The sequence below is a fragment of the Scomber japonicus genome, chromosome 12 (assembly GCF_027409825.1).
Source record: "Scomber japonicus isolate fScoJap1 chromosome 12, fScoJap1.pri, whole genome shotgun sequence".
Taxonomy (NCBI): Eukaryota; Metazoa; Chordata; class Actinopteri; order Scombriformes; family Scombridae; genus Scomber; species Scomber japonicus.
The window spans coordinates 32,501,414-32,526,317 of record NC_070589.1 but is presented as its reverse complement, the minus strand read 5'-3'; the positions used below and the strand labels follow the sequence as shown (position 1 = coordinate 32,526,317).

Here is a 24,904-nt window from a genome sequence, read left to right as displayed (position 1 = left end):
TATCCCTGAATTCATGTGCCAACAAAGCAGCAGAGATTTAGTGTTTCAATTTTTCATATTTCTTTTTTTGTTGTTTTGTTTTTTTAAAGTGGAAAGTTTGTATGCATAAAGTGGTGAAGGTACGACTCAAGAGCACAGCGGTGAGAAAACAAACTAATGAACAAAAAATTAAAAAAACTAAAGCGAATTAAAAAAAACAACTGATGACGAGAATTGATCCTCAAAGATTTTACAGCACAATGTGAGAAAAACACGACTGTCAAGCTAACCAGTGTTTCGCTAACCAAGTCTCTCTTTTCTCTTTCTTTCTCTCTCACACACACACACACACACACACACACACACACACACATACACACACTCAGATACACACACACACACAAAACAAACAGACAGGAGACTTTTGGTTCCAGTATCACCCTCCGATCAGTCCGTCACCCCCTTAGGATGGTGCACTATCATGCAAACCATGCAAAAAAACAATGAAAATGTATTCATATAAAAAAATAAGTGTTACAAAAATGGCATAGCAAGTATATGTTACCATTCAATCTCTTTTTCCATTTTTCCTGATATCCTGAACTTTGCAGTGTCTACACTAAAAATCGCATGCGTCACATGCAGTGCGGTTGGCTTTGCAGCGATAAAGCTTTTGGGTGTATATAGTATGTATATTAATGTTCTTTTTTTTAATTATTTGAGCTAAATTTTTGCGAAGAGTGCGCTGTACAGAGTTTACTTTACAAACTGTCTGGTTTCCCTTTTTTTTTTTTTTTTTTCCTGGGCAGTCGATGCCATGGCTCTCTGTCTGGATGGTGGTCGGTTGATGAGATCGGCCTCTCTTGATGACCTCGCTCGCGACCGTGCAGCATCAAGGCGGATTACAGTAGACCCACCTTTTCCTCCTAATGGTTCGGTCCAGAGGTGTGGCTTTGACCCAAACTGCTTTGGGTTTAGAGGCATGGGTTAGATTTAAGGTCTTAACTCGTTAGTCGTGGATTTATGTGCGGTCGCGGACGATCCCGCCTCCTCTCAGGGCGGTGTGTTCCACACAGCATCGCCGAATCCCTCCCCCGTGGAGGAGAGCGGCAGGGGCCCCCCGCTGGGCGTGAATGGGTCCGTATCCGTGTCCGTCTCGCCCTCCGCCAGGTAGCTCGGTCTGGCTCTCGTCCAGCTGGCGTCCCCGGTCGCCACCATCGATAAGTTCACCCCGTCCTCCCCTTCCCGCTCCCCCGAGATGCTGAAGCCGCTGGGCGAGCGCTCCAGCTCCTCGTGGTTCACTGACAGCATGGAGAGCGGCGAGTCACCCTCCCGCCCCCCCCCTGTGGTCCTGCCCAGCCCCGCTGACAAGTCCTGCAGGGAGCTGATGGGCAACACGGTGGGACGCTCGGTGTAGGTGGGGATGGCGGCCGGATGTTGGCGTTGGTAGAAGTGTGTCGGTGGCGGTTGGGGATCTGGAGGTAAGTGGCCTCCTCCGGTCAACCCCACCCCCTCCCCTCCTCCCCTCCCTCCCCTGTCGTAATATGGGTTGACCTTGCTGACGGGCATCTGGTACGACATGTGCGGGAACGCCTCGGCGTAGTTGAAGAAAACCCGTCGGATCTCGCCGCTTCCCGTAGTGTCACAGGCCTCCAGGGTCATGTGGGCGGCGCCGGCAGAGTCTACCTGCAGGTGCTCGGTGTGCTGGATGTGCATGTCCACCAAGAAGTCCAACTTCTTCTCCATGTCCTCCACCTGAGACAGAGACACATCACAGCAGCGGCAACTCAGAGACATCAAACTGCGTCTTAAAGCGGCTCCAACCAACGTTTGCACCAAGAAAACACCAAACTGACTACAGACAGTTAGAGACGAGCTGGTGAACATAGTGGAGCTTTTCATCCATCAGGTGAACACAAACATCTCATAATGTTAGGTTGAATTTGGGAACACGTTCGTTATATGAACATTAGAAGGTGATAATACATCAGTCGTTTTTACAGATTGTTGCGCTATGCTAAAATGGCCACAACTGCATGTTTAATGGTTTAAATGTATATGCTAAGTCTCACTTGTGGTTGAATTTTGGTTTTAAAAAGCTGGCAAGACTTTACTGTCTTTGTACATGTATCGTACGATAAGTCCATATATAGACATGATGATGCTGATAATTACATTATTGTACGATAAGTCGATAATTACTGTGACAGGCCGACCTCCACTCATTCTGGCTTGTGTCCAAATAAGGTGGAGCTCCGAGTTTGATAATTGTTCAAACTGTATGAATATTATTAACCTAACACTATTTCCATCAGGTTGTTAGTGGTTATATAGCTAATGGATAAAAGCTTTATGTAAACAAATATAAATCTACTTTACTCACTCTTGCAGCTGTATATTAGTAACACCTCTCGCTACCATTGCTAAAAGTTGAGCTCCACATGATAACGGCTAACACATTTACTGAGATCACAGTGTGATCATAACCAACCACAATATAATTCACCCATAAAATGCCACAAATGTCTGCCTCACCAGCAGATTATCACCCATAATCTGTGAAATATGAATATCTGTAGATGAACCAGGACTCCTCACCTGTCTCTCCACCCTGACAAATCTACCCATCATGCTTTGGTCTTCGGCATCTGGCATGGAGGCGGCTTTGGCTATGTCGGACTCTTGCCTGGAACACAGGGACACTGAGTAGACGTGGACTGCACACACATTCGTTTAGAGGAAATGAGCAAAAGATTCACCTGGAAAGTTTAACTGTATGTTCAGTGTTACTGAAAACGGTCCAAAAATACATCAAGTCTACGTAATAATACGGAAAAATGAAAATATATTGAAGGAAGGCGGTACAAACAACTAACTTTTATACATTTATTGTGTTTTTAGTGTTATGTTTGCCATATAATTATCATGTCTTTGTTTCCATGGTAATTGTGAGGTACCTGGGAGACTGATTGGGCGGGTAGGCAAAGGGTGTTTTCTGAGTTTTCTTGTTTTTGGGGGTGAGGGGGGGTCCAGGGGCGAGAATCATGTCAATCCTTAAAGGAAAAGAAACAGGTTGAGCAGGTTGAGACAGAAGATGAGATTCACTGACAGTGGGTGCTTTCCATTTTTATTAAATCTGCTCCCTGCTGATGTCACTCCTCCATGAGTCAGGTATTGATCGAGATCCGCTGTTACTGAGGATTTTCTAATCACTTTAATGTGTCTCAGACGAGATGAGGGGCTCTGAGTCACAGATTTATCCTTCTCAGTTTTTAACCATAGACCAGGGGTGTCAAACATGCGGCCTGTGGGCCAGAACCGGCCCGCCGAGGGGTTCAGTCCGGCCCACTTTCCTTCCCGAGTTCTTTTCCTTCCTTCCATACTTCCTCCCTTTCTTCCTTCCATCTCTCCTTCCATCTGTCCCTCCTACCTTCCTTTTTTCCTTTCTTCATTTGCTCCTTCCTTTCTTCCTTCCATCTGTCCTTCCTCCCTTTCTTCCTTCTGTTCTTCCTCCCTCTTGTCCTTCCTTCCGTCTGTCTGTCTTTCCTACCTTTCTTCCCTCCTTCCTTTTGCTTCCGTTTGTCTTTCCTACCTTCCCTTCTCATTTCCTTCCTTTCTTCCTTCTACCCTTCCTTCTCTCCTTATTTCGTTCCATCTTTTTAATGATCCAGCCCACATGAGATCAAATTGGGCTCTATGTGGCCCTTGAATGAAAATGAGTTTGATACCCCTGCCATAGACTGTATAGATTTATTTTGAAGTTAAGGACAAATCACCAGTACAATATGAAAGAGAAAGGAGAAAGCCCCACAAAATACGTCTCTACCTAAAGTTAAAACGAAATCTACGCTCTTTCTTTCAGAACTAATGATACTTTTCATAGTTTGTGTTTGTTACGTTTTCTGTTGGCTTCACACTGCAGTAAACCCATCATCATTGGAGCAGCAGTTATCAGGTGTTAATGAATTATTTCTTTTGCCAGCCGAGACGCTCTGCTGGACAGATTGAGGACGTCCTGTTTTGGTTGATTAAATTCCTCCATAAAGACACCAGTGAGTCAGTCGTTAGCTGAATGGAAAGCACCCAGTGTAGAAAAGCCAAAATAATCCAGAGGAGGAAAAGTCTCTCACCTCGTCTGGAGGTATTTAATTCTACAGAGCATGTCCAGGTGTCCAGCAGAGTACTGCTCGATCACGTCTTTGACATCATAAGGCCTCAGAGTCTCCTTAAACCGCTTCTTGTTCAAGAGGAACTGCATGATCCTGTAAGAGGAAGGAAATACTGTGAATAACTGTTTGAACATTAATGTAAAAATAATATTTTTAACCAAACTTAAAGACTGTGTAAAGTGAATTCAGACATTTTCCTCTAAACACATTAAATAGGTCATAAATGTATTTCTAAAAAAGGTGTAAACAGCATTTCAACCATTTAGATTTGAATTGTGGAGCTAGGCTTCACAAACTGTTTCAACATTTCTGTGTTCAGGATTTAGTGATTAGCATAAACCCGCCCCTGCTGCTGTAGAGGTAGAAATACATTCAGCTCATACTACTACTACTACAGTCTACAGTTAGCCAGTTAGCTGAGTTAGCCGCCAAGCTAGCTGCTGAGTTAGCAGCAGAAAGCTCTCAGACGTAGCGTCCATGTTTCTGGTAGAGGTGGTGACTTTGATTGACAGGTGACACTTGGTAGGGGGCGGGGCTTCAGCGGACTCGGCGGCCACGCCCACAGCGTTTGGCAGCAGAGAAACAGGCTGATTTTTACACAACTTTGAAGCCTAATTTCATATATTTGGCGATTTTTTTAATCATTCAAATTTGGCAGGGTGGTTAACAACACACTTTTCTGTGGTATGTCAAACTCAGAACACATATTTATTCTTACTTTATGTGGACTTTAAAGACAGATTGGATTAAACTGTCCTCATCAGACCCGACAGCTTCCAGTTCTTCTAAACCCTCTCGACCTCTAGACCACCCTGCCGCCCACACAGCTCCCTCTATTGTCCCACTTTCAGTCGACTCGACCCCGACTCTTTCCGGAGTCAGCGGTGGCGGCTGCTGCTCGAGCACCAGTGTTTGGCAGAAAGTGTCGGGGTCCTGAAACCAAAACCCTCCAGGTCTGAGCATCCCATTCAGAGACCCATTCAGCCCCGGAATAATGGCGTGGAAGGAAGCAGCACTTTCACAGGGTTAATCACTCATCTGGCTGAGCCCTCGCACTAGATTGAGTTCCTGCATTGTGTCGGCTGTGTGGCCTATAGGTTTACCAGCACTGTCAGCATGTGTGAGTCACTCTGTCTGCATCCAGCATCCACACTGTCTGACTACCAGCTGTATTCTGCACATGCTCAGCCTTCAATCAGATATATCTCAAATAATCACCTTTGTCCCATTATCTCCTAAACTGAGGTTATCCTTTCGTTTTTTTGTCGAAGTAACTTTAATTAAAAGATAACAGGTACTTGTTTCTATAAATTCCTTTATATGGGTCAGTGACAAATAAGAGTTGGTAAGATGAGCAATTCAAAAAATATCTTTAAAACTAGTTTTAAAAAGCAGCACCAGGTTTGTTAAAATGTACATTTAGTATTTTTGTTGGTTTTATATCATTTCAAATGACATTTGCACCATTTTTTACCAAAAGTAAGACTGAATGCTCCTAAAAATGTCAAATGGTGTAACCACAAAAGAATGATACATATTAAATATTTTATCCACCTAGGAAGAAAGATAGGAAAGAAGGAAGGACGGAAGGAGGAAGGAAGGAAGGAAGGAAGGAAGGAAGGACGGAAGGAAGAAAGGAAAGAAGGAAATAAGGAAAGAAAGATAAAGGAGAAAGAGGAGAAAGATAGGAAGGAAGGAAATAAGGAAAGAAAGCAAGCAGTCAGGTTCCTGATCTCCATGGTTACCCAGAGTAAATGTAATATTTAGAACAATAGTATTCCATTAGCTTTATTTAATATAAAAGTTATAATGTAAGATCATGCCTAACTAGTTGACCAATCAGTAAAAGCAGATTTGAGGCTCCTGACCTGACTGCCCTGATGACCAGCTTCAGCGTGGGGATCATCTCCTCCATGAGGATGTCTGGGGGGAAACCCCGCTCCTCTAAGGCTGGATCTGCCAGCGCTCCCGCATCTGAAACAAGGAAAAGAAATTACCAAAAAACAGCCAGAGTTACAGGAGGGTCAGTAGGAGTCTCATCTGGTAATAATGAGTTAGTATGTCGTAATAATCTGATTATGAGATCATTTTATGGTAACTATAAGATCCTGATGCCAAAATTATGCTAAAAAATCTCAGGTTCTTATTAATCCTCACTGTTTGAATTTGAAAAATTAGCTCTTTGGTTCGAGACTAACCAAATTTCCATTTATTCAATGTTATATTTATACAATATTTCCCCTAAAACTGTAAATATTTTAAGATTATCTCTTATTATGATTGATGGTTTTAATGGTTATAAGGAAACCTACAACCTTGACTTTCAATTAAATCCATAGAAATGACTAAACCTTTGTTATCGTGCTCTTCTTATTATTATTAACAAACAAAGTTGGGGCTGTAAATTACGGGAGACTCCCGGGAGAAAAGACAAAACGGGAGGAGATGAGTCCAAAATACAGGAAACAGGAAAAACGGGAATGTTGGTAGCTCTGATATTACTAATATTCACTCATCATGACATAAAATAGTCCATCCTAAGTAAATCTACTGCAGTAGAGTAGTAGTTCCTCTCTCAACTAGTGGAAGATGTTGTGAACAGCTGATTATGCATGAAAAAAAAGTCATATACCGTGAAACCGCTTTTATTTTGAAAAATACTGTGAAATGCATTTTTGGTCATACCGCCCAGCACTAGTAGCTGCCAACACTGCCGTTTTCCCTGGTTTCTCCCGTATTTCAGACTCATCTCCCGTAATTTGACAAGCCCCAACTTTGTTTATTAATAATAATGAGAAGCTCACAATAACAAAGGTTTTATTTTGAAAGCTCAGACAGGAAGCCGCTGCAGCTCCATTAGTTTAACAGAAGCTGAAACATAAGGTGAAATGTTTTAACTGTAAATAAAAGTGCAGAGTTTCCAGCCTGCGTCAGACGATGCTGAGTTTACTGACTGATTATTAAAAACCAGGAAGTGATGTGTGAACTGTCGTCATGGTAACCAGCTCAGCTCTAATATCTCTGCACATTTTCTGCTGTGTGTTGCGTTAAGCAGCAGATAAAAGGCTGCTGCTGGGAGAGAAAATTAATTAAGCTGGACGGACAATAAATGCAGCATGTTTCTAAAGTTTTAACAATCGTGATTTCAATTTTGACCCCAATAATCTTTTTCCTATAATCGAGCAGCCCTAATATAAGTCCAGTCCATTTACTATCGCCTTGATCTTCGTACCTTCGGAGCTCTGGCGGAGCGCGTAGGCCTTCATCCGGAAGGCGGTGCGGAAACGTTCCCGGTTACTGAAGCCGGCAGGTTTGGGCTCCTTGGACGGACTTTCCTCGATGGAGTCGGCGTGCCCCGTTAGCTTCCTGCCCATCCCCACCGACGGCCGCGCGTTGGTAAGGCGAACACGCTCCAGTATACTCAGTTTCTGGCTGAAATGAGAGAGAAGAGACACAGTTCACTTAACAAAGTGGAAACAAGTAAGCTAAAATAAGAAAGATGGATTTCCTCTAATGACCAACGTCGGCTTTTGATTGATACAGACGCCCAAATTTTAAAGTCCAAAGTATCGACCTGAAACCCTGAACACTCATTTAACCCTACTGTTGTCAAGGAAGGAAGGGAAGAAGGGAGGATGGAAAGGAGGGAGGGAGGAAGGAGGGAAGGAAGAAAGGAAGGAAAGGAGGAAAGGAAAGAGGGAAAGTAGGAAGGAAGGAAAGGAAGGAGGGAAGGTAGGAGGGAGGGAGGAAGGAAAGGAGGGAAGGGGGGGAGGACAGAAGGAAGGAAGGAAGGACAGAAGGAAGGAAGGAAGAAAGGGAGGAAGGAAGGAAAGGAGGGAGGGAAGGAGGAAGGAGGGATGGAAGGGAGGAAGGAAGGAAGGAAGAAAGGAAGGAAAGACTGAAGGGAGGAAGTAAGGAAAGGAAGGACGGAGGAAAGAAGGAAGGAAGGACAGAGGAAAGAAGGAAGGAAGGACGGTAGGAGGGAGGGAGGAAAGAAAGAAGGAAGGAAGGAAGTAAAGTAGGCCAGATCGGATCCCTCGGCGGGCCGTTTCTGGCCCACGGACCACACATTTGACACCCTTGCTCTACAGGAATCCCTCTCTTCTAGTCAGGAGTTAAAGTCTTCGCGGTCTGCTGCTCTCCCAGCAGAAGGAAGCCTCAAAGAGCTGCGAGGAGATTGGTCTCCTTTATTGTCCGACGGCTGACAATATTTGGCAGCACAAAGCCGAGAGCTGGCCGGGTAAAATAAGACTCCTGTGTGCCTTGGAGGAGGTGAGAGAGGCAGGGTAACCGGAGCCGACACAAGGCCTCTGAAACGTGGAGCGTTCTCAGCGACTTTGCTCCCACAGCGGACACACAATATGAGTCTCTATGTTGCCTCGGGGGTGGAGAGAGAGAGAGAGAAAAAAAAAAAAAAAAGAAGGGACGGCAGATTACGGCGCTGAGAGGCTGCAGAATAGGAAGCTTTAAAGGAAGAGAGAATGTCTTTCTGACTGCTCCTCCACAGAATAAAGAGCAGAAAATTAGACGTGATTATCCCGTGGCGCTCTGTAAACGAGGAAAAAATAATGCTGCTTATCTCCCACAGCTTCCACACACACACACACACACACACACACACACACACACACACAGGTTTACTGTACTTGCTCGAACCTTCAGTAAAAGCTTTATAGAAGGAAGGAAGGGAGGTAGGAGAGAGGGAGGGAGGAAAGAAGGAAGAAGGGAGGAAGGGAGAAAGGAGAAGAGGAAGGGAGGAAAGAAGGACAGAGGGAAGAAGGAAGGGAGGAAAGAAGGACAGAGGAAAGAAGGAAGGGAAGTAAGAAGGACAGAGGGAAGAAGGAAGGGAGGAAAGCAGGACAGAGAAAAGAAGGAAGGGAGGAAGGTAGGGGGAAGGAAAGAAGGACAGAAGGAAGGAAGGAAGGGGGATGGAGGAAGGAAAGAAGGAAGAGATGAAAGAGAGAAGGAGGGAGGGAGGACAGACGGAAGAAAGGAAGGAAGGGAGGTAGGAGGGAGGGAGGAAAGAAAGAAGGAGGGAGGAAAGAAGGACAGAGGAAAGAAGGAAGGGAGGAAGGTAGGGGGAAGGAAAGAAAGAGAAGTAGGGAGGAAAGAAAGGAAGGAAGGATGGAAGGAAAGAAGGACAGAAGGAAGGCAGAAAGGGGGATGGAGGAAGGAAAGAAGGAAGAGAGGAAAGAGAAGGAGGGAGGACGGAAGGAAGGAAGGAAGAGAGAATGTCTTTCTGACTGCTCCTCCACCGAATAAAGAGCACTCTGTAAACGAGGAAACACAACCAGGAAAAAAAAATGCTGCTTATATCCCACAGCTTCCACACACACACACACACAGAGGTTTACTGTACTTGCTCGAACCTTCAGTAACAGCTTTAAAGGATCATTCTGGTTTGTTACAACTTATTATTACACAAGCAGACGGAGGAAAGAAGGAAGGAAGGGAGGGAGGGAGGGAGGAAAGAAGGACAGAGGAAAGAAGGAAGGGAGGAATGAAGGAAGGGGGATGAAGGAAGAAAGGGGGATGGAGGAAGGAAAGAAGGAGGGAGGAAGGAAGGAAGGAAGGAAGGAAGGAAGGAACAGTCAAAACAGACGGCATATTTTCAGACAGTCTCTCTTAGAAGGCAGTCATAGTGTTCTCAGTTGTTCACATGAAAAGTGACAGAAATAGTCGTTTTAACAATGAAGTTCAGAGTCTGACTCCTTTCTGAACAATCACTGAGTCAAAGTCTGCTTGTCCATTTTGGAAAGTCACAGAAATATCCAGCATGTCTGAAGGAGTAAACAGCTCAACATTTCAGGTGTTCACACTTTCAGTTTCAGGCCATAAAGTGGTTTAAATTATCTGTTGGTTTGTTTCCAACCGGTTCGGATCGTCTTGGATTGTCGATACTGTATACTAGATAACTCATAATAATGCAGTACTTTTACTGTAATACTGCAGTACTTTTACTGTAATACTGCATACTACATCACTATAATACTGCAGTACTTTTACTGTAATACTGCATACTACATCACTATAATACTGCAGTACTTTTACTGTCAGCAGCAGGATAAGGTGTAATTCAGTCATATATCCTCCGTCTCTCTCTCTCTTCCTGACTGTTGGACTCTGCTGGTCCTGACGGAGGTTCATTACATCGTTGGAGCGTTCTGCTTCGACGCCTCTCGGCCTCCACCGAGCCTCCACGTCCAACCTGCAGGATCAACTTACTGCAGCAACAACAGCAGTCCTCATACAGAGGGGACGCTTCAGTTCACTTAGACTGAGTCCACACTCATATACGTTCATGTTAAAGCAGTGTTTTAATCTGTGCTCATACCAACACACCTGAAAGCACCAGACACACAACGCTGCTGGGACTAAAAGCTTTCCTCCTGTGCATGTAGATAGTGTTGGCATTATTAATGGATATCAGCAAAGCCTGTAATTCATTACCAATGTTAAATTAATCACTGGTAGTCGAGGTTGATGTTGTTTGTTTTCTAATGGAAAAAGGTCAGGACGAATCAGGACACATGAGACTGATGAGACACAATTAGGAAGCGACTGTAGGTGTTTTATAAAAGTCTCTGTTTCCACCCGTCCAGACTAAAACACTGAAAACACAATAAGTAGGCAGGAGAGTTAATGAATGAATTGACTTAAATGCCAGCGACACTCTGTGCTACTGAGGTAAGTGGTACAGCTTAGCTCAAAGGCCGAAAAGGATGGAAGGATAGAAAGAGAGAAAGAACGAAAAGAAAGAGAGAAAAATGAAAGGACAAGGCTGGAAAGAGAAACACAGAGAGGAAATAAAGACAGAGAGATTTTTCAGAGGATCAACTGCTGGGAAATTAGCAGTCTGACATTATCTTGTTGCTCTAAACGAAGAGGTGGACGACGGCCAGAGTGTGAGTGTGTGTGTGTGTGTGTGTGTGTGTGTGTGTGTGTGTGTGTGTGTGTGTGTGTGTGTGTTCACCACTCTGAGTGATTTTAGACCTTGTATCTGAGTGATCCAGTGTTACTGAGTGTACAACAATGTAAGAATGTACTCCATTACAAGTCAAGCATGAAAAACACTACCACAGTAAAAGTACTGCAGTATTATAGTGATGTAGTATGCAGTATTACAGTAAAAGTACTGCAGTATTATAGTGATGTAGTATGCAGTATTACAGTAAAAGTACTGCAGTATTATGAGTGATGTAGTATGCAGTATTACAGTAAAAGTACTGCAGTATTATGAGAGATGTAGTATGCAGTATTACAGTAAAAGTACTGCAGTATTATAGTGATGTAGTATGCAGTATCACAGTAAAAGTACTGCAGTATTATGAGAGATGTAGTATGCAGTATGACAGTAAAAGTACTGCAGTATTATAGTGATGTAGTATGCAGTATTACAGTAAAAGTACTGCAGTATTATGAGTGATGTAGTATGCAGTATTACAGTAAAAGTACTGCAGTATTATGAGTGATGTAGTATGCAGTATTACAGTAAAAGTACTGCAGTATTATAGTGATGTAGTATGCAGTATTACAGTAAAAGTACTGCAGTATTATAGTGATGTAGTATGCAGTATTACAGTAAAAGTACTGCAGTATTATAGTGATGTAGTATGCAGTATTACAGTTAAAGTACTGCAGTATTATAGTGATGTAGTATGCAGTATTACAGTAAAAGTACTGCAGTATTATAGTGATGTAGTATGCAGTATTACAGTAAAAGTACTGCAGTATTATAGTGATGTAGTATGCAGTATTACAGTAAAAGTACTGCAGTATTATAGTGATGTAGTATGCAGTATTACAGTAAAAGTACTGCAGTATTATGAGAGATGTAGTATGCAGTATTACAGTAAAAGTACTGCAGTATTATAGTGATGTAGTATGCAGTATCACAGTAAAAGTACTGCAGTATTATGAGAGATGTAGTATGCAGTATGACAGTAAAAGTACTGCAGTATTATAGTGATGTAGTATGCAGTATTACAGTAAAAGTACTGCAGTATTATGAGTGATGTAGTATGCAGTATTACAGTAAAAGTACTGCAGTATTATGAGTGATGTAGTATGCAGTATTACAGTAAAAGTACTGCAGTATTATAGTGATGTAGTATGCAGTATTACAGTAAAAGTACTGCAGTATTATAGTGATGTAGTATGCAGTATTACAGTAAAAGTACTGCAGTATTATAGTGATGTAGTATGCAGTATTACAGTAAAAGTACTGCAGTATTATAGTGATGTAGTATGCAGTATTACAGTAAAAGTACTGCAGTATTATAGTGATGTAGTATGTAGTATTACAGTAAAAGTACTGCAGTATTATAGTGATGTAGTATGCAGTATTACAGTAAAAGTACTGCAGTATTATAGTGATGTAGTATGCAGTATTACAGTAAAAGTACTGCAGTATTATAGTGATGTAGTATGCAGTATTACAGTAAAAGTACTGCAGTATTATAGTGATGTAGTATGCAGTATTACAGTAAAAGTACTGCAGTATTATAGTGATGTAGTATGCAGTATTACAGTAAAAGTACTGCAGTATTATAGTGATGTAGTATGCAGTATTACAGTAAAAGTACTGCAGTATTATAGTGATGTAGTATGCAGTATTACAGTAAAAGTACTGCAGTATTATAGTGATGTAGTATGCAGTATTACAGTAAAAGTAGTGCAGTATTATAGTGATGTAGTATGCAGTATTACAGTAAAAGTACTGCAGTATTATAGTGATGTAGTATGCAGTATTACAGTAAAAGTACTGCAGTATTATAGTGATGTAGTATGCAGTATTACAGTAAAAGTACTGCAGTATTATAGTGATGTAGTATGCAGTATTACAGTAAAAGTACTGCAGTATTATAGTGATGTAGTATGCAGTATTACAGTAAAAGTACTGCAGTATTATAGTGATGTAGTATGCATCACATGGAGATATAGTAAAGCACAAGAGATGTACTTATGATCGTTATCAGTTTTCACTTCCACTGATTTGTATAAATTAAAGGTTTAATCCACTCAAAGTCATTGTGCTGTTGAAGGATGTATTTTTAAAGAACTTCCAATTGTCTCAAATGTGAAACATAAGAAGAGAAAAAGAGGATCATCATCATCATCATCATCATCATCATCATCTCAGTCGGTTATAAAGTCGAGATGAATCTCTTCAACAAATCAAACACGCTCTGTGACACTTTCATCATGTGTTTTGATGTAGAGGCTTCATTAATCTCTTTCAGCACGGTGGAGCCAAAAAAGAAGACCATCAAACCCAAAGACCCTCATCTCTGGAGGGCGGCGGGGAGGGAGGGGTTGGGGGGCTTTAATTACTTGATCTAAACTGTCATTCAAACTGAAACATAACTAATGGGCTCACTAATAGGTTTCTAGAAAAATCTCTGGGCCTAAATGTCATCAAAGTAGCTGATGTGGAATGCAGCGCTATTAAGGAGCGGGAGGAGTTGAAGGAACGGGAGGGGTTGGAGGAACGGGAGGAGTTGGAGGAACGGGAGGGGTTGGAGGAACGAGAGGAGTTGGAGGAACGGGAGGGGTTGGAGGAACGGGAGGGGTTGAAGGAACGGGAGGGGTTGGAGGAACGGGGTTGGAGGAACGGGAGGAGTTGGAGGAACGGGAGGGGTTGGAGGAACGGGGTTGGAGGAACGGGAGGGGTTGGAGGAACGGGAGGGGTTGAAGGAACGGGAGGGGTTGAAGTTTTATATCACGATTCGCATATTTACCACAGCCATTAGCCGCCAGATTTATTCGACTGGTGAATTAATATAGGAAGCTATTTAAAAGCGGACGGGGCAGGCAGGGTAAAGGAGGGATATTCTAGGAAACCTTCATTAGTCTTTCCAGCTTGTAAGGCTAATTAAAGCCTCTTTTACTCCGGGAGCAGCGCTGTGTGATTTACAGTATTTCATAGAGCGTTGACCCACCTCGTCATGGCCTCCAAGTGATCCTTCCTTTGGATGGACAGAGAGGAGAGAGAAAGTAGGAGAAGTTAACAAACTTTTTTTTTACAGGGCAGAGGAATATGTTTAACATCCTTCAATAAGCTTCTTTAAAAGTCAGGTGATAAATCCGACATCATGCTTTCTGTCTTTAAAAATCCACAAATCTACAGGAAATGAATGATTACAGCTAAAAGTCAAGGATGTAAGTGTTCCTTCTGTCTTTCCTTCCTTCCTACCTACCTTCCTTCCTTCCTTCTGTCCTTCCTTCCTTCCTTCCTACCTACTTTCCTTCCTATTTTCCTTCCTTCTGCCCTTCCCTCCCTCTGTCCTTCTTTCCTTCCTTCCTTCTGTCTGTCCTTCCTTCCTTCCTACCTACTTTCCTTTCTTCCTTCCTTCCTATTTTCCTTCCTTCCTTCTGCCCTTCCCTCCATCTGTCCTTCTTTCCTTCCTTCCATCTGTCCTTCCTTCCTTTTGTCCATCCGTCCTTCTTACCTTCCTTCCTTCTGTCCTTCTTTCCTTCCCTCCCTACCTTCCTTCCTTCCTTTCATCTGTCTGTCCTTCCTTCCTTCCTTTTGTCCTTTCCGTCCTTCTTACCTTCCTTCTGTCCATCCTTCCTCTCTCCCTCCCTTTCTTCCTTCCTTCCTCCCTTCCATCTGTCCATCCTTCCTTCCTTCCTTCCTTCCTTCCTTCCTTCCTTCCTTCCTTCCTTCCTAAGATCTACGTCCAGCTGTGTTGTCATGGATACTGACATGATTTATGAGGGAGATCACTTCTTATAAAGCAACATTTATCTCTCATTGTAAAATGTATTCATTAGTTCATGTAGATGTTGGAATATAAAATAAAGATATTTGATGAATAAAGTGAGTTTAATTGGTACTGTGACTCCATTTAAGCCCACATCATGATTCATTTACTAAATATAAAAATAAATATTGATTTCAAAGAATTAAAAACAACAATATATATATTCAGTAACATGTTGAATATTGAAAAATGAGTAAAATCTTAAACGTGTGACTTCAGATGTAACCTCCTTTGTAACCATCAACATTTTCATCAGTAACTGTAATTTAATGACACATATTTTAAACTGCAGTTATCCAATTAGAGCTCCATATTATAAATAAATACCTCTGAAATGTAATTATGGTTTAAGTAATTTCATTTGCGTCTCTTTCTCAAACTACACCACCAAGGCTAAGTTACGATCTCATCAGTTGTACCTGTTATAACACAACGTTCAGCATCCAGATCTCCATGGAAACCACAGACTTCGGTTCAGGTTAATGATAAGCATGCAAACTAAAAAGAAAAGTTTGAACAAACAAACAAACATAAATAAATAAATAAATCATGACTGATGTCCACATACAGAACAAATTAACAAACCAAACCAACATAATTCATATTCATGCAGCAGACACATGTGCAGAGAGTCAGGCCTTGATGGAGGTTTGTTGGGTTTTTTTGGGGGGGGGGTTTGTTACTTACCTGAAACAGGGAAGAGATATTATAGTTTCATAAAATCTCCACGTGGCAATAAGATCTTCCCTGATTGGATTGGTGGAATAATATCGCCAGGCAGACTTGAAATGAAACAGAGAAGAAGAAGACAACAGTTTAAAGTTAACAGTATGATTCAGCTTTAATTAGACCGAACATGTGACGGAGGCTGCAGATGTTGATGCTGATGTTTCAGGTCGTATATCTCACCTGGATGAGTCCGGCCGCCGGATGTCTGCGCTTCTCAAAGTGCTTCTGTCTGTGCTGCTCCTGGACCTTCAGAGCCAAACCTGAACCCAGAATACCCTGCAGACACAAAGCACAACAACTCTGATGACTCTGGATCTGACACAGTACTGTAAACACCACTAAGTCCTTCAAAATAAAAGCTTGCCTCTTGGGTCCCACATACCAGGGCTTTTCAACTATATTTTTAAGGGAGCAACATTGTCAGAAATCTAAGCTTGTCATGGAAAAACTGATCTAATTGTACTTTTCAGTTGGGTTTACCAATAAGGACTAAATACTTATAGACACCCATACATACATAGGTTATAAAATAAAACACGGAGGCTCCGCTGCTAGAACAGGACGGCCACACGTTTGTTCTCTTCACTTTTCTCATCACACGTCAATCGCTGCACATCCACATGCACTCACTTCTGTTCTACTCTTTTAAATTTATGATGATAAACTCGGATATTCTCTGATTTTGTTTTTTTTATATTCTCTGAAACAGGCACAGTTTCTTGCAAAGTCTGGATGCTGGTGATTCTGAGCTAAGATAACAAGATAAACAGATGGCTTAGAGTCAATTTATGTTTATTTCAGCATCACACTTTGAAGATATGGTGCTTTTATTTTGAAAGCTCTGTTTCTGCACACTGTGGTTATAAATCATGATTCTTATGGTCTCTTTTGTTGCAGTCAGGTTCTAAAGTAGTGTTTTAAAATCACATTTAATCATCTGTCTTTGCAGTCAGATAATCTCAACATGTTTTTAAATGTATTGTTAATAGTTTTGTGCATTTAAAAGCTGAACCTGTGCAGGACTCAGTGATGTAAATGAATATTAACACAGGAGTGTACCCACTGCAGGCAAAGCGAAGAAGGACACTCCAATCAGAGCAAAAGTGCCGGCTAACAGCCTCCCAGCCCAGGTCTTTGGGGTTTTATCCCCGTAACCGATGGTGGTCAGCGTGATCTGCAGAAGAGAAGAAAGAATATTACACTTAAAGACTGTGTAAAGTGAATTCAGACATTTTCTTCTAAACACATTAAATAGGTCATAAATGTATTTCTAAAAAAGGTGTAAAAAGCATTTCAACCATTTAGATTTGAATTGTGGAGCTAGGCTTCACAAACTGTGTTTCAACATTTCTGTGTTCAGGATTTAGTGATTAGCATAAACCCGCCCCTGCTGCTGTAGAGGTAGAAATACATTCAGCACACACTACTACTACTACAGTCTACAGTTAGCCAGTTAGCTGTGTTAGCCGCCGAGCCAGCAGCCAAGCCAGCAGCCGAGTTAGCCGCCGAGCTAGTGGCAGAAAGCTCTCAGACCTAGCATCCATGTATCTGGTAGAGGTGGTGACTTTGATTGACAGGTGACACTTGGTAGGGGGCGGGGCTTCAGTGTTTGGGAGCAGAGAAAGAGGCTGATTTTTACACAACTTTGAAGCCTAATTTCATATATTTGGCGATTTTTTTAATCATTCAAATTTGGCAGGGTGGTTAACAACACACTTTTCTGTGGTATGTCAAACTCAGAACACATATTTATTCTTACTTTACACAGACTTTAACTTTCATAGCTTCTGGTATATTTGTGGCTTTAAGAAGACTGACGACTGTGTTCCCTTCAGTGTTCTCGCCTCTGTGAGAAACACGGCTTGGCTCTGTGACCTGCGCATCGATCCACCCAACAGCAGCTCGGTGTACTTCACAGGGTCAGACCGCTAACTTGCTCAAGGACACTTCAGCGGGGCAGATGCTCGCTGTCATAAAACTTGAACTCTGGTCTCCCCGGTTTGAAGGACGGTCGCTTTAATGAGGCTGCGCTGCTTTTCCCTGCAGCTGAGGCGCTCATTAGACGGTGAAGCTCCGCCAACGCCAAACAACCCTCTAACAAGCCACCAGCTCAGGTTTTTATAAGTGATTCTTCATATTGAATATAAAAATAAAAACACATCTTGTTGTTCAGCAGCAGATTTTAAAGTTGTGAATAAACACAGAAGAATATTTGCGACTAAAAACTGATAATTGCTTTTTGGCCAAAGTCCCAGATTTGGCTCAGTTGACCTCTGGGCGAAGAACCATCTGCCCGATGATGTCGAGCCAAATCTAACAAACTGGCAAAAAAGGCAGAATGAAATATAACATCACAGCAAAAACATCTGTTATTTAGATTTATGTTCAGATTTCAAGACCTTTACTCATGTAAAAAAATGTTGACTTCAAATATGAAGAAAGGATCATTTGTATCGTTTTACTTCTAAAGTCGTGTTTGTTTGTCGTCATTGTCAATTGATTTCAGACCAGATCCTCAACATAGATCATCTTCAGTGTCCTTACAATCTGCTATCCCTCTTATAATATCTATCCTGAGCTTTGGATGAATTTACAAGATGAACTTTATCTGGAAAAACTTCCTTCATATCAGACATTCAAGCATGTTTCATGATAAATCTCATTGTTTTAAACTGTGATATCTGCCTCTCTGGTTCTGCTTTGTTGTGTTAGATATGACTGTTGTATGACATATATATATATTTCCTCTATGTGAAGGAGATAATTCATCTCAAGAAACCTGGTTAAATAAAATAACTAAGATTTTGTAGAAATAAGTCCATATCAAAGCATTGTAGACCATAAAAAGCTCATTTTTATCACTTTTTTGGACTAAAAAATACAATATATGTAAAGGAGATAATGCATTTAAAGAAACTTTCTGGTTAAATATCAAATAAAATAGCTTCAGTTGTTTTTGTATTTTGTATAAATAAGTCAGTATCAAAATGTCTTACACCAAAAGCCACATTTTTTAACTTAAAAAAGACAATAAATCGCATATCGGGACACATTTTTTGCCCGTTTTGCAGCATTTGCTCCCATTTTTGTAGATTTACTTATGATGAATTTATTCTCTGATAAGCATGATAGATAGATAGATAGATAGATAGATAGATAGATAGATAGACGGATAGACAGATAGATAGATAGATAGATAGATAGATAGATAGATAGATAGAATAATCAGTGTGCAATGCCCTGCCTGCAGTATATATAAAATATCTGATATGAGTCCAGTAATGGCCCAATCTGTCACATAGAGCTGTGGTAAGAAGGTCAACACTGACAGAGTGCTAAAAGTGATCTTTTTATCTCATGAAAAGTGAAGGAAAGTGTCATAAAGAAAGACAGATGATCCATCTTGGATGACTCATGAGGTCTTTTCTCCGCTACGTGCTGTAAAACTTTCACCACGGTTCTTGAGCTTCGTGATCCTGGAAGTCTATATCGGGCGTGTCCAGTTTTTACATTTGGGTCTAATCAAGACGGGATGAAATAAAGGCACGGATGGCTTCAACATACCAGTCCCCACCACAGAGCGTCGGCGTAGGTGTCGAAGTCCTGCGGTTTGGGCTGAGCGGTGGGGTTGTCAGGGGTCGGCAAGTCCATGGAGACGTCATCCTTCTCCACCAGGTAGACCAGGAAAGACGCCAGGATCAGAGACAGGAAGCCGATGTACCAGGCTGTGATCAACTCCTACACAGAAACACACAAACACACATGAATCAGATGTTACCATGGTCATATGTTGGAAAATGTGGAAAACTTCGAGCTATTAAATGCTGATTTACAGTCATAGAGAAGTGCTGGAAAATGTCAGATTGAGAATAAACAGTAAAATTAAGGTTTGAATGTGCAGAATTATGATTTAAATTAAGACTTTAAGAGTCTTTAAGTTCAGTTATGGTCGCCTGTAGATATCCGGTTTCGCTTGATATTTGAAGAACATCAAGTAAGGTTTGTTGTACCAATATACTGAAGTGGTAGAACTGTAATAAACTTCATGTTACACTTCAGCTTCTTTGAGCTTTTACACTTCCACGTTTTTAAATGTCATATTAATATCAATTAAATTTGCTTACACTTCAACTTCCTTTCAACTGCTTACACTTTCATTCACATATAATGCCCTTTTCAGCTCATATCAACATATTTCTATGCTTACACTTCAAGTACAGTTCCTTTCCTTGAGTTTATGTTTGGTTTAAGTTACACTTCAGCTCCTTTCAGTGCTTACACCTACTTTAAGGAACTTGTAACACAACATTTCTTCCTCCAGTTTATGCTGCTTCAGCTTTCCCCCATGTTTTATTATGTTATTATAGTATCAAATTGCATGTTTTTATGTTTTTTGTTTCCAATTCTTACTGTTAAATGTTTGTTTTATGTAAAGCACATTGAGTTGCCATTGTGTATGAAATGTGCTATATAAATATGTAATTATGTATTATTATTATATATTACCAGTACTGCAGATAGTGCGTTGGGTTGATTCCTACCTTACTGTGTGCGTAGATGGCCGAGCCCAGCAGCTTCCAGGTTCCTCCTCGCCGGTCCATGCGCAGCATCCGCAGGATCTGCAGGAAGCGCAGACTGCGCAGGGACGTGGCCAACACGTTGCCCTGGTTCCTCACCGCCACCACCGGCACCGAGGCGATCAGCACAAAGATGTCTGACGGAGACACGGAGACTAAAGGTTATCTCTCTGTTTGTATCGGTGCTGTTTTAATCTCTAGGTTTGCCCAGAGGCTGAAAAAGGTGCTTTAGTATTAACAATAGATAATATCAATACTGTATGAATTATTGATATATTACATTATTGTTCACCCCTTTGCAGGTCACACCAAGAAAGTGCTATTTTAAAAAATCTACCTCTTTGAGACCATGACAACAAACATGGATTATTTTTCTCTCATTGAGCCTAAATGTGATGTTTTACAGCCTCTACAGACTCATACACACCTCATTTGTTCTAAACTTTTATTAAAAACATGTTAGAGACTCATTCTGTTCACGTACAAGATGAAAACATGACACACCTAACTTAAAAAGCAGTGATTTGTGTATACACTAGCACAACCTGTATCTATAGCAACCACAGAACAACCTGTATCTATAGCAACCATAACACAACATGTATCTATAGCAACCATGGAACAACCTGTATCTATAGCAACCATAGAACAACCTGTATCTATAGCAACCATAACACAACCTGTATCTATAGCAACCATAACACAACCTGTATCTATAGAAACCATAGAACAACCTGTATCCATAGCAACCATAAAAAACCTGTATCTATAGCAACCATAGAACAACCTGTATCTATAGCAACCATAACACAACCTGTATCTATAGCAACCATAGAACAACCTGTATCTATAGCAACCATAACACAACCTGTATCTATAGCAACCATAGAACAACCTGTATCTATAGCAACCATAACACAACCTGTATCTATAGCAACCATAGAACAACCTGTATCTATAGCAACCATAACACAGCCTGTATCTATAGCAACCATAACACAACCTGTATCTATAGCAACCATGGAGAACAACCTGTATCTACAGCAACCATAGAACAACCTGTATCTATAGCAACCATAGCACAACCTGTATCTATAGCAACCATAACAAAACCTGTATCTATAGCAACCATAGCACAACCTGTATCTATAGCAACCATAACACAACCTGTATCTATAGCAACCATAACACAACCTGTATCTATAGCAACCATAGAACCTGTATCTATAGCAACCATAGCACAACCTGTATCTATAGCAACCATAGAATAACCTGTATCTATAGCAACCATAGCACAACCTGTATCTATAGCAACCATAACACAACCTGTATCTATAGCAACCATAGCACAACCTGTATCTATAGCAACCATAGAACAACCTGTATCTATAGCAACCATAGCACAACCTGTATCTATAGCAACTATAGAACAATCTGTATCTATAGCAACTATAGAACAATCTGTATCTATAGCAACTATAGAACAATCTGTATCTATAGCAACCATAACGCAATCTGATGGTCTGTCTGTGTATTACATTCCTCATACAAGTGATAAAGATTGACCTAAAACGTTTTAAGTGAAATAGATTTTAGTTTTTGAGCAGATATCGTGACACAAAGTGAACTCTACCAAACAGTTGAGCAAAACTTTAAAATACAAAAATACAATTTCAAGTAACTTCATCGTTCTCGTTCATTTATTATTTGCTCTGTACGGTTACCAGGGACTATTTTTTATTCTGTCTGTGTTTGTGTTTGTGTTTTGTTTTGAATCTCTGCATTTATCCAATAAATAATTAATCAGACAGACAAAAGTAACATCAGGTGCTGAGTGCTCCTGTGCCTCCATCAGATCTGCAGGGAGCACAAGAAGCTCTTCATGTGTCGGTTTGTCTCTGGTTTTATTTTAGTTTTAAAGCTACAACACTTTACCTAAAATACACAGAGGTTTGCGGGCGAACTTCAGCCTCCCCCTCCATCCTTTGTAGCGACAGCAGCATCCTGCAGCCCAAACCCTCAGTGCAAACTCTGCCCCGAAGATGAAGATGGCGAAGGTTTCCTGGGAAGATGTAAACACCATAAACACAAGAAGAGGAAGAAAAATCACAGCGAGAGAAAGAAAGTTAAAGTCAAACTTTTACACTCTGTGATGTGTTTTATAGAAATCGATCCTATAATTAATCAATCCAATCAATACATATTTTAGTTAGTTAGTAAGTAGGATTTTGAAATGTATGTAAGTGTAAAACAACTTAAATCAATATGAAAAACTTTGTATAATAAATTTTAAACTAAAAAAAATGACAATCAATGACATGGCTGGACTGGCAATAAAAATAATTGATTTTTGACCCTAGAAACTACATTTTAAACTCTTTTTTGTTTTAAAAAGGCACACAAATAGATGATGTAAGAAGTGCTGATTATGAAATTAAACTTATTCTAAAGCTTTTTCTAACACTTTATTTAAAATCTCATGATTAAGTATTTATAATCAGTGTATAAGAAGGAAGGAAAGGAGGGAGGAAGGAAGGAAGGAAGGAAGGAAGGAAGGGAGGGAGGGAGGGAGGGAGGGAGGAAGGAAGGAAGAAGGAAGGAAGGAAGGATGACAGAGGAAAGACGGAAGGTAATGGGGAGCAAAGAAAGAGAGAAGGAAGGAGGGAAGGAAAGAAAGAAGGAGGGAGGGAGGAAGGAAGGAAGGAAGGAAGTGTATAAACTGTTAATAAATGGTTTATAACACACTATAACGTTAGCAGAGGTGTTTATTTGTGGGCATCAAAACATGTTGTATACACAGATAATGAATGATAATATAGTAAAACAGCTGTAATCATATCAAATATTAATTAATTAATTGTTGATAGACACTGCAGATTAATAAAACCCTTTAAAATGTACTTAAATCTTTTTATAACTGTATTATAGTGTGAGAATAAATGTTAAAATACACTTAAAGTAAAGTGATTCTGGTTTCCTTTTAACTTCTTCAGCTGTTTTGGTTTAATCATCACAAAGTCATGACATGCAGTTCAAACTTAAATTTCTTTAAAGTTTACAAAGATCTGTAGGGTTAAATATTGAGGGAATGTATGTAAAACTATCATCAAAGGATATGAAATATGCACAAAAACATGATGCTAATATGAATATGATCAGTTCATAATAATCAAAAAACACACATAAGAGAAAATACAACTTCTACAAAAGTCAGGTGACCATGATTAATAAGTGATACTGTCAAAACCAACACATATAAAGTTACTTTTAAGTAGTTAAAGTTTATTATTTGGAAACTAAATGATTATTTCTTACCAGTATAACCAGCCAGTGTGCAGACACCTTCTCATGTTCCCTGAATGTCGTCAGAATAGCCAAAATCAAACATCCCAGAACGATTAAAAACCTGCAGACACACACAAGAAAAGTACATAAGTATCATGAGTTAAAGTATTAAAGTAGAAGTACTTAAATACAGTACTTGAGTAAATGTACTTAGTTACTTTCCACCACTAAATGAGGTGATAATAGCAGGAAAACAGGTGTTATAGTCAGTTTGTCTTCTCATGCTCCATTATAGCGCAGTGCCTGAGTTTCACCACTAGAGGGAGCTACATCTCTGCTGCTGACTTCATACCTCAGCTCTAACACAATCATCACGATTAGAGTAAAGCTTGTCCTCTCTCTCTCTCTCTCTCTCTCTCTCTCTCTCTCTCTCTCTCTCTCTCATATCTGCCCTTCTCTATTCTCCACCACGCTCCCTCGCCACTCTCATCAGAAGGGAGGAAGAAGGAAGTAAAGGAGCAAGGAAGGAATGGAGGAAGAAGGAAAGAAAGAGGGAGGGAGAAAGGAAAAGAGGAAGGAAAGAAGGAAGAGAGGAAGGTAGGGGGAGGAAAAAGAGAGAGAGGAGGAGGAAGCTCTCTCTCTCTCTTTGTCTCTCTCTATCTCTCTCTCTCTGTCTCTCTCTCTCTCTCTCTCTCTCTCTCTCTCTCTATGTCCCTAACACAGCAGAATAAATCCCACAATTATAATTTTCCACTTCAAATCAGCTTCCTTTGAAAAAAAAACACCAGGAAACATTCATCTCCATAAAAGACATGAAAAGAAAACAAGATACATATCAGCAGAACAAAGAGAGTGCATCAGAGGACAGAACAGCTAAATACTCAGTTATATTATCAGTTCTTATCTCACTGGACATTTATCCACTGCTGGCTGCTGTTTAACTGGTTTCACTGGTTTACATTTCAACACAGTGTAAAGATTTAAGCATTTAAATGGCTCATATTTTATCATATTTTACCATCACAATTCTGCAGTTTGCATTTGGCTTGGTGCTAAATCAGCATAGTTGAATATTTACCAAGTGGAGATTTAAAAAAAAAAAAAAACAGTTTCACCACATGACCTAAATTTCTACACTAGAGACGAGTTCCTACAGTACTAAGTATTTACAGCCGCTGACTTGCCAGGCCTACTGTAACTGTTGCTATGGTAACCGAATCAAACAAACAAATGACAACACGTAACGTTAGCTTGCTAATATCTGAGCTGTTTAGATCAGGGGGGTCAAACTCATTTTCATTCAAGGGCCACATACACACCAATTTGATCTCATGTGGGCCGGATTATTAAAAAGATGAAGTGAAGGAAGGAAGGAAATAAGAAGGGAAGGAAGGAAAGA

At 40.7% G+C, this 24,904-nt stretch overlaps 1 protein-coding gene across 1 annotated transcript; it reads right to left on the bottom strand.

Annotated features, from left to right (window-relative positions):
* Positions 1-1,032: 1,032 nt before the first annotated feature.
* Positions 1,033-23,877, bottom strand: kcnq3 (potassium voltage-gated channel, KQT-like subfamily, member 3). Its single transcript, XM_053330859.1, has 15 exons — positions 23,858-23,877; positions 23,536-23,626; positions 22,156-22,282; positions 20,185-20,357; positions 19,208-19,381; positions 16,707-16,817; positions 15,824-15,919; positions 15,602-15,696; positions 14,090-14,116; positions 7,381-7,580; positions 6,017-6,122; positions 4,110-4,241; positions 2,937-3,032; positions 2,578-2,665; positions 1,033-1,734 (listed from the first exon to the last, which is right to left on the bottom strand). The coding sequence occupies exons 1-15, from the start codon at positions 23,875-23,877 to the stop codon at positions 1,033-1,035; spliced, it is 2,238 nt and encodes a 745-aa protein (XP_053186834.1).
* Positions 23,878-24,904: the final 1,027 nt, after the last annotated feature.

Bases quoted from the DNA above. Each gene is read 5' to 3' on its own strand.
- kcnq3 (XM_053330859.1), bottom strand. From the start codon at position 23,877: ATGATTGTGTTAGAGCTGAG. The intron at 19,382-20,184 runs GTAGGAATCAAC...GTTTCTGTGTAG, and splicing joins CCATCTACGCACACAGTAAG to GAGTTGATCACAGCCTGGTA. The intron at 16,818-19,207 runs GTATGTTGAAGC...TCTCTTCTGCAG, and splicing joins ACGCTCTGTGGTGGGGACTG to ATCACGCTGACCACCATCGG.